The following is a 10784-nucleotide window of genomic DNA, read 5'->3' on the forward strand; positions in this document are numbered from 1 at the left end:
ACTCCACAGGTGGGAGGAATTTGGAAGTCTCTTTCAGTTTACGCAATAGTGTCTCTGTGCAAAACAAAACCTACACATTGTACTGCTCCCTTCCTGAAAACATCATTCGGTCTGAGCACGGAATTCCAGAGCCTAGGGCAGAACAAAGAGAATCAGTCAAACCTAGTAAGAGAAGACTGCTCATTTAGGTGAGTTATTATCCTTAAAGTATAACATTTATATCTTAAAAATTGAGCTGATCCACCAATTATATTGTAAGGCTCTGAATAGCTTTCAAGATATGTCTTCCAAAGGGACAAGATTTCCCTCCCAAAACAGGTTTAACAAGCCCAAACAAGTCTCTTATCTCTTGGGTCTTTAAAAACACACCATAGTATGGCATAGTGCTGTGTCGTCTCGTCAGTAACAGAAGCCAGAAGTGACACTTTTATCTGTTTTTCTTTAAATTTTTTTCTTTCTTCTAAAGACTTTTACAACTGAAAAAATGCCTCCACCTCGTGTGAACAAAATACCCAGGAATGAAGACACTGCAAAAGACAAACTCTTGGGCACTCTTGACGTCCCTTTGAAATTCTTGGATCAGGACTACCAGGAGTTGAAGAAGAGCTACATCACCAATAACAAGAGATATGTTGACGATAAGTTCCCTTCAGACAGCAGCTCCATTGACCCAAAGAATACACTTGGATTGGATATGGAACAAATCAAGTGGTTGAGGCCATCAGTAAGTTACCTGTTTTGACTTTCCATTCAGACTTTCAGAAACTTTCAAGAACAGTTCAAAGTATATAGACTTTATTGTTTGAAAGTATCTAAAAGAACTTGTCTAAAATAACCTGTCATCATCAATTGCTGCAAAATGTCTCTTAAGGCTTATAAGAACAGGTTTATCTGTAGCATTTCCCAACATTTTTATTTACATTTGTGGCAAGACATCTTAAAAGGCACAATATGCAATATTTTTGGATTTAAAAATGCCAAAAACCACTAAAACAAAATTATATATATTTTTTTGACTTTGTTGAATCAAATTTTTCCAACCATGTTTAAATCCAGAGAAATCAGCAATTTTAACCAGTGTTAACCAGTTAACAGCCTGTGTCATTGTGTCACCTGTCAATGACATCATACCCTCGATTTCCAGCTTTAATCGTAACTAAAAAAATGCATTACTACGAAAGGAGTGTCAAATAAGCTTAAAACAATAATGGAAAATGTCCCAGGATCTTGGCCCCGTCCTGCTTCATACCACAGTAACGTTAATAAAACTTTAATACATTAGCTCATCCATGAACATGATTTCTGAGTCCCGTTGGATTGCTTTCCATCGGCTGTGGAGCTGAAGACGTCAACTCCCATGATTTCTCACTCATTAACAGCGCCATCAAGCTACAACTTTGTTACTTTCACCTGATGGGGTTTTGGTTTTCTTGCCAGTGTGGCCTTTGGCTTGGCTTGCTCAGTTGGGAACAATACATTTTTCAACTAAATATCCAAATAGATCTAACTAGTTAACTTAATTAACCATATAAACTAAATTACTGATCTAATGCCCACATTGTCACTGTATGATAATTGAAATGAGCTGATGACATCACCATTTTCTCCGGAACGGCTGAATAAAATTCTGTCGCATTATTTTCCTGTTTAACACTGTGAAGCTGCTTTGAAACAATCTGCATTGTTAAAAGGGCTATATAAATAAAGTTGACTCTAGCAGCAAAACTTACATAATGTGCCTTTAAGTGTCTTGAAAGCAGATTCAAAATACATACGAGTCTAAATGTTTTCTTGTATTCCCAAATCCTTATGGCAAATTTTATTGTACGATGTATACATTCAACTAATTTCTCTCTTTAGAAAATAATGTCAGACCCTCAGCTCATTGTAAAGGGGGTTTCCAGGTTTGACTATTCCCAAGGATCTTATTTAGGTATGTTTATTTCTGTTTATTTACTTACTTCAGTAGGCATTGGATTTTGAATGATATTCAATGAAAGATCAATGTAGCTAATGTTTGTGCTTTTACCTTAGGAAACTGCTGGTTTCTTGCTTCTGTTGGAGCGTTAACCTTTCGGAAGGATGTCATGGACCAGGTCATGCCAGCTGACCAGGCATTTGGTGAAGATTATACAGGGATATTTCACTTCAGAGTGAGTTCTTTGGTCTTTTTTTAAAAAATAACTTGAATACCTTTTATGAAATCAAATGATCAGACCTTAAGCCTTCTGCCTTCTGCTTAATTCATATAGTTCTGGAGGTTTGGGAAATGGATTGACGTTGTCATTGATGACAAACTGCCAACGATCAATGGCAAGCTCATTTTTGTTCAGTCAAATACATCTAATGAGTTTTGGCCTGCCTTGCTGGAGAAAGCTTATGCCAAGTAGGTTCATTCCTAAAATGATTCTTCTTTCATAGTATAAAAGCATGTTTGTTTATTGAACATAAAAATATTAGGTTAGACTTTATTTTTCAGTATGTGTACTTACAGTGTACTTACCCAAAAAGTGCCTGTAATATAGGGTAACTACATGGGTTAAGGTTAGGTTTAGAGGTAGGTTCAATACAGTAAGTACATATCATGTACATGCAGAACATAACTGTATAATAAAGTGCTACCGAATATTATTCAAACAGAATTACATGAGATTATGGCCCTTTTTTGTGAAGTTGCCTTACAGATGGAATTATTTGACATTGTCACAATGATATGTATATCATATATATATACTGTATATTTTAGTCATCGCCAATTTGAGTAATCCCACATAATCAATCATTATTGGCTTATGTTGGTCTACTGTAGTACATACTTAAAATGTAGAATGACTTTTACAGGGTGTGCGGCTCCTATGCTGACATGCACGCTGGACTTGTCTCCGAGGCCCTTTTGGACTTTACTGGTGGCATCCACTTGTGCTTTGAACCAGCAAAAACTTCTGTTGATTTGTGGAGCCTGATGGACCGTGCAGCTAAAGCAAAGGCTCTGATGGCCTGTGGCACCTTTCAGGGGGTAAGCAGTGACCTCAGGCTTGTCCTTTCATTACAGTGACAGATAGCATCACCATGTCCATTTAAAGTGCTGTCATTGAAGTATTTTGCATTAAAGAGTCCAATGTTCAATTAAAGACAAATTGAACATTGACTGTAGTGAAGATTTTTAAAATGTAAGATGTAGGGAACAATGTAGAGTCTCAATTATACATCAAACAATCTTTTCCTATTACCTGATACATATTTCCCCTGGCAGCATTATTGATACAATATGTCTGTTTTTCATACCATCAGAAAACATCTGCAAACACAGTTTTACCCAATGGCATTGTTCAAGGCCATGCATATAGCGTGACGGGGGTTTTCAAGGTAAGTCTGCACAGAATCGCTTTCAAAACAACCCAGGTTCTTTATAGCAAGTTCAGCAAATAAGTTTCAGTACCAAATCATTCATTCTCACTCATTTTAGATACACTCTAAAAAATGCTGGGTTAACAATAACCCAAGTTGGGTTGAAAATGGACTAACCCAGCTATTGGGTTGTTTTAACACAGCAATTGGGTTATTTTAACCCAGCGGTTGGGTTAAATACTTGGTTAAAACAACCCAATTGCTGGGTTAAAACAACCCAATAGCTGGGTTAGTCCATTTTCAACCCAGCTTGGGTTATTCTTAACACAGCATTTTTTAGTGTGTAGATAGATAGATCATAGATAGATAGATAATAGATAGATAGATAGATAATAGATAGATAGATAGATAGATAGATAGATAGATAGATAGATAGATAGATAGATAGATAGATAGATAGATAGATAGATAGATAGATAGATAGATAGATAGATAGATAGATAGATAGATAGATATAAACTAAATATAATCGCATCTTAGTAAGATATTTCAACATTTGAACTGCTTTAAAGTGTTTTTTTTATTTAACATTTGTATCATTAGATATTTGAGTAAGCTGAAACCCAGTACATAAGCGTAAAAGTGTAATTCAGCAAAATCTCTCAAAAAATCTGTTTGTCACTGGCTCAAAATGCCTTCTGAGGTAGGCAAGGTTGTGAAGGATCCATCTGTTGTATTATTCATTTTACGGGAAATGAATGACGCATTTGGAGGCCGCATATGAAGGAGCCTTCAAATTGGGACAGCCTTTATCGCGCCATGGTGACGCAATCGGCCTTCGAATGCAACCTTTGAAGGATGCAGCCTCTGAATTGCTCTCAAATACGCACAGATTGGTCGTGAGGTAGCGTTGTCATTTCTTATTGGAAGGCAAGATAAGTGTGTTCTGTTCCAAGATGTAACAGTGTAACATGTAAACTTACCAGGGTTCCTTTGACAATTCCAGTTCTATCAATAATGACCAAAATCATGTAAAAATGTAGTTGTCTAGCAACTTTCTGAATTTGTTCACCATAGGAGCATCACTGTTTCCATTGAATAATCGGCAGGTAACAGGATTGGGCACCCCTGAACCATGACATAATTGCTTTGTTCTTTATGTTAACCGTTGTTGTCATTGTGTACACCAGTATTTATTTACTAATTGCCTTCAGCTCTATTCAGCCCCATATGATCTCCAACCTTTGGTATGTCCTTTGTTCAGTATGCCTGCGTATCTCTTATGCCTGTGATTTTGCAAGAGAAGTTTCTTTAAATAATATTTTGTACTTTATGTAACTCAAAGCATTTTGTTAAGACACTTCAGTCCTGAGGTAAATAGGTTATTTCTCAGTGTATTCAGTGTTTACACTGTGGTGGTGACATACCACAGAAGAAGAAAGCAGCCCACACAAAGGTTGAAAAGACTTGTATTACAAGCATTTTGAATTAAAAGTGTCATGTCATGTTGTATTTGACAGGTAACATGCAAAGAAAAACCAGTCAGGCTGGTGAGAGTGTTGAACCCTTGGGGAAAAGGCGAGTGGACCGGTGCCTGGAGTGACAAGTAAGAGTCATATGAAACTATAGGCTCACTAATCACAACACTGATCAAGCCTCATTCTTTGTTTGTACCACTAGATGATTCATTCATCTTAATGAGGTTTGAAGCTTAAAGTTATTAGTATGCTAAGCAACTTTTTTTTTCAGTTAGCTTTCAAACAAGCGCTTTAAAAGTAATTTTGTCCCCATCATATTTGTAGTAGGCCTAGAGAAGATCAAATATTAGAGGGTTAGTTCACCCAAAAATGTAAATTCTGTCATTAATTACTCACCCTCCTGTAAGTGTTACTCACCCATAGGAGACTGACAGAGAAGATAAGAATTTTTTGTTTTGTTTTTACACACAAAAAGTATTCACGTCGCTTCATAACATTACGTTTGAACCACTGTAGTCACATGGACTATTTAAACAATGTCTTTACTTGCTTTCTGGGTCTATGGAGGGGCCTGAGAGCTCTCGGATTTCATCAAAAATATCTTCATTTGTGTTCTGAAGATGAACGGTCTTACGGGTTTAGAACGACATGAGGGCGAGTAATTAATGACAGAATTTTTTTTTTTTTTGGTGAATTAACCCTTTAAGCTCACCAAGCAGAATACCATATTATTTTTTTCTAGGTTTATTTATTTTTTATCACATCATCACAATTTTAACAATGAATCACTACTTAATCACTACGTGGATGCCACTACACACTACATAAATGCTGCCGTTTTTCAAGTCCCTATGTTTTAAAATGCATAAAAAAAATATTCCAGGTGTTTTTTTTAATCAATTTTATATATTTTAGTCCTTGAATATCTGAAGAATAACTCACCGTGCCTCAAAAACATGTCCAAATGAGATGCGCAGACCAAAACCTTATATTACGATAGTATTGTTTATTTGGCATTGAGAAATGTGACCATGTTTGCCTTTTTTCAGTTAAGTAGTGGTTTTATCTCGCAATTGTCGGTTTCCTTCATTGTTAAAGTGCAAAAGGAACGACATTTTGAATCTTAAGGTATGTTTAAACGACAACAATGTACTAATAGCGGAAAGTTTTTCCTTTGCTTTTTTTGTGTACAGACGACAATGTATTCTGCTGTAAGGCCAGTAGTTGGCGATACCACTTTGTAAAGAAGCACTCTGCGCCTATAGACTGAACACGTAATATGCATGCGCATGACGTCACGGTTTTCACAAATTTGCTGTGTTGTAGTTTACATGGAGACGATAACATTACAACAACTTGCATTACGCCTCCAAAACACCATTGTCATAAACAAATGAACAGCCAAAATGCATTAAATGTTTTCTGTTTTTAGTTTAAAATGGTGTCGTGTAAACGCCCCCTCAGTCTTTGAATATGCCATTACAATCTTGTTAAGGGATGTTTACACCAACAAAGATTAAATCGCTGGAGGTTGTCAAGTGCTGTTGGTTTTTCACTTGCATGAGTTACTTCAACTGTCACTGTCATTTATATCACCGGAATCGGCCAACTCTCATTCACTGAAGGACATATTTAGAATGAATGTGTTTTGTTGCCTTTAGTCAGTCTTTTGTAATAGACTATCCCTTTAAAAACAAAAGCCATATCTTTAGTGACATCATCGTCCAGGAAATTACATTATCTTTTCCCCGGTGGGGAACAAAGCACAAAAGCACAAACAAATAAAAAAAAGTTAAAAGAATTGAAGAATTCTGATGTTTTGTGCCGTGGTCATGTTAAATTATCCAAGCCTGTTAAAATGAGAGAAATCTCAATAATAATATGTAAAAGGATGGTTAAACAATATTAAAATTGACACTCATCTGTGATATCTATTTGTATGATGAGGTACATTTGCTAACTCTATTTCCATCCTTTTTTACATTCTATTTAATTATGTGCCATTCAAAAAAAAAAATCAGCTTTACTCTTTTAGAGAAATACTTAAAAATGACAACAGTAGCTATTTTCACTCTTTATTTGGTATTTGTTATTTTCTCCTCATTTAGCTTAACCCCATTTCATATTTTAATTTATTCTTTTGCATATCTTTAGGTCATCACTGTGGAACAAAGTGAGTGAGAAGGAGCAATCCAAGTGTCGTTCTTTGGCCAACGACGGGGAGTTCTGGTGGGCATTAACTGTAGATTCAGATATGATCTCTTGCTGCATTTATGAATCAAATGTTTTCAGTGACTCATATTTTACCGCAGGATGTCAATGGAGGACTTTTCCAAACACTTTGAAGACACTGATATTTGCTGCCTCAGTCCTGATTTTCTGGACAGTTCCTCTGAATGCAGCTGGACTTCCACATGTTACAATGACAGCTGGGTTGCTGGAACTACAGCTGGTGGCTGCCTCAATAATAAAGGTATATATATATAATGTGTTTGGGTCAGTCAGTATCATAATGAAACCTTGTTTCTCTATCTATCTGTCTGTCTGACATTCTATCTATCTATCTATCTATCTATCTATCTATCTATCTATCTATCTATCTATCTATCTATCTATCTATCTATCTATCCGTCCGTCCGTCCGTCCGTCCGTCCGTCCGTCCGTCCGTCTGTCTCGCTCTGTGTGTGTGTGTGTGTGTGTGTGTGTGTGTGTATGTATGTGCCTATACTGCATGTACCTCAAAAGTCTGATTCAATGTATGTCTTGTAGACTCTTTCTGGACGAACCCTCAGTTTCGGGTGAGGATTGAGGCGCTTGATAAGGAATGTGCTGGTCAGTGCCCTGAAAACATACTGGTGTCCCTCATGCAGAACCATGAGAAGAGAAACAGAAGTGAAGTTTCTAACTACGCCATCGGCTTCAGTGTTTTTGCGGTCAGTATTTTAACAAAATAACTATTATAGTCACAGGAAATGTCACATAATACTGTCATTTTGGTTTCAACTTATTAATGATGTGCTATTTTTTTATTCTATTTTACAGATACCACCAGAGGCAAGTAAAGAATATCCTTCAAGCGTAAAACGTGTTAAACCCACGAAACACATTTTTTTGAAAATGCATAAATTATATGATATTTACAAAATAAACTGGTTGCTTGAATACAAGTTTATATTTCATTCCCCTTTAGATGAAAGATAAGAAGCTCCCAGAGAAGTTCTTCTCCCGCAAACGCCCTGTGGAAGATAGTGGGAACTTCATCAGTACAAGACACGTGATGAGATTCTTCAAGCTTGTACCAGGAGAGTATCTCATTGTTCCATCCACTTACAGTCCTAATGAGTGTGCAAAATTCAAATTGTCCATCTTCTCAAAGATTGAATCCCATAAGAGAAATAAGAAACCTGAGATGACATATGTATGAGGTCTTTATCAATGACATGTCAGTGGGACTCCAGTTAAATGAAAAGATATGCAATACTGACAGTTTAATATATGCAGTGCTATATACATTTCCTGGGTTTTGTTGTTGTTTACAAGAATTAATGTTTCTCTTTAACTAGGCCTATATTTTGTCTATTTAATGTTATATCTGAATTTGTGAGCTGTGAAATTAATGTTATTAGTCGCATTTATTGTTGTATATACTTGTTAGGTTTTTGATGTGGTGTCATGTGGTAGCCTAATGTGTTTGGGTCAGTCAGTCAGTCAGTATCATAATGAGACCTTGTTAATGCCATTTCAGTGAGCATCTACCCATAATGTCTTCAAATGTATGGCCTATATATATAAAACATATAGACTGAAGTGTCACAATGAAGATCCAGGTACACTACAAAAAAATAAACAGTTTTTCCAAACAATTTTTCCATATATTATTTAAAATGTCTGATTTTAATATTTGCTATGCTTTATGACTGCGTCGAGTTTTTCTAGCTAAATTGCTCCAAATCCATAAAACTAGTTAATTATTGGATTGTGTTTTGCTAGTTTCTGGAACTAACACTGCAGTTACGGTTTCCTTACAGTAGAGGGCAGCAGTTTACTAATACAATGGACATCACAACACCGGTAGAAATGTGAGAGCATGCTACTGAGATCCGTCTCCTCTCCTGTGATCTAATCACACAAGTGGTCAGCCGAGAAGTATCGCTGTGTACAGGTGTAACATGAGTCTCAAATGCGTCTCATTTGACGGTTGACCAGGTATGAGTCGAATTCAGGGGAGCGTCTCTGGTTTTTTACCTCCTAAATCATCGCTAAATCAGTGTGAGTGTCGTCAGAGATGGACAGGTTATCGTTTTCACCGTAGTTACATGCCATAATAACTAATGACTGTATTATAATGGCAAAAAGCACGTCTTTCCATTAACGGCATTCAAAAGTAGCCCTCTATTTCAAATTAATTTGTTTTTTAAAAATTCATTGGGCTATATAAGGAACACTCCACTTTTTTTGAAAATAGGCTCATTTTATAAGTCCCCTAGAGTTAAATTGTTGAGTTTTACCGTTTTTGAATCCTTTCAGCCGATCTTTGTATCTGTCAGTAACACTTTTAGCATAGCTTAGCATACATCATTGAATCTGGTCAGTCCATTAGCATCTCATTCAAAAAATGACCCTGCTAACCCTAACCCATAACCATAATAAAGACCGTTCTCCATGCCCCTGTCGGTACGCCCATTAAGGCTGCAACATACTCCGCAAGAACAGAGAAAAAAGTTCTCGCTCCCAGGGCTGCGAGAACAAAATCCTGGTTTGAGAGTTCTCGCAGCTCGTTCTCGACACATCGTCTGAGCAGAACTTTTTTCTTGTGGGTGTCCGAGAACTATTGTGTGATTGGTCAGAATTTTAAAGTGAGCGGGGTTAATGCGGAGAAACGGAGATGTTCGGCACCTGCTTTTCTCGTGAAGTATGGAATGTCCTGGCCAGAACGAACTTTGTTCTTGTTCTTGCCACCTCGAGAAAACGAACAAATTTCTTTGTTCTTGCTGAGTATGTTCCAAGCTTTACTCCAACCTGCAGATACCCACACTTGGAGAAAAAAGAGAGAGATTATCCTACTGCTCATTAAACATTCACTACTAGGCTTAAGAGATATAACCGGTTTAGATGAAAAGGATCTCGAGTTGACTAGCTGAAGATGCTATTGGTAAAGAAGCATTAACCTCAATGAAACGACCCTTCATAACAGATGATGCTTTACAATCAACTCTGTTTGAGAGCTATATGGCAATTTATCTGTTCAATAAAATGCCTTACTCCCCTGGCTATTATGTATACAGTTGTGGTCAGAATTATTGGCACCCCAATATGATCAAAAATGTCTGTAAAAATAAATCTGCAATGTTTATCCTTTTGATATTTTATTTAAAAATGTGCAAAAATCGAAACATTCATTGAAGTAAAATAATTGAATGGAAGGGGTAAATCACATTATGAAATAGATGCTTTTCTCCAAAACACGTTGGCCACAATTATTGGCACCCCTAAAAAAATGTACGCGTAAAATATCTCTCAAGTATAATATTCCCATTAATATTTCATTTTTTTTAGCACACCAGGGTGACTATGAGCATAAAATTGTCTACCTATGACTTCCGGTTCTACAGAAATATGAAAATGAGGAAACACAAAGGCCAAATTCCCTTAATCATCCATAATAATGAGTAAAACCAAAGAATATAGTTCTGATGTGCAGCAAAAGATTGTTGAGCTTCACAAAATAGAAAGTGGCTGTAAAAACAAACAAACAAACAGCTAAAGCATTGAAAATCCCCATTTCCACCATCAGGGCAATAATTAAGAATCAACTAAAGATGTTACAAATCTGCCTGGAAGAGGACGTGTGTCTATATCGTCCTAATGGAGGAGAGTTTGAGTGGACAAAGACTCTCCAAGGATCACAGATGGACAATTGCAGAGATTAGTTGAGTCTTGGGGTCAGAAAGTCTTTTA

General features: G+C 36.6%; 1 protein-coding gene across 3 annotated transcripts; it reads left to right on the forward strand.

Annotated features, from left to right (window-relative positions):
- Positions 1-8698, forward strand: LOC307135841 (calpain-1 catalytic subunit-like). 3 transcript variants are annotated; one of them, XM_079832529.1, is made up of 12 exons: positions 1-188; positions 467-724; positions 1861-1933; positions 2035-2153; positions 2253-2386; positions 2842-3016; positions 3292-3366; positions 4869-4954; positions 6981-7055; positions 7139-7299; positions 7596-7763; positions 8017-8698. In XM_079832529.1, the coding sequence occupies exons 2-12, from the start codon at positions 485-487 to the stop codon at positions 8025-8027; spliced, it is 1317 nt and encodes a 438-aa protein (XP_079688655.1). In that variant the 5' UTR covers positions 1-188; positions 467-484; the 3' UTR covers positions 8028-8698. The 3 variants fall into 3 exon arrangements, with proteins under 3 accessions (XP_079688655.1, XP_079688653.1, XP_079688654.1); XM_079832527.1 differs by having other exon boundaries at positions 7596-7759; positions 7869-8683; XM_079832528.1 differs by lacking the exon at positions 1-188 and having other exon boundaries at positions 352-724; positions 7596-7759; positions 7869-8683.
- Positions 8699-10784: the final 2086 nt, after the last annotated feature.

Source organism: Gobio gobio, assembly GCF_949357685.1.
Source record: "Gobio gobio genome assembly, chromosome: 13".
NCBI classification, from domain to species: Eukaryota; Metazoa; Chordata; class Actinopteri; order Cypriniformes; family Gobionidae; genus Gobio; species Gobio gobio.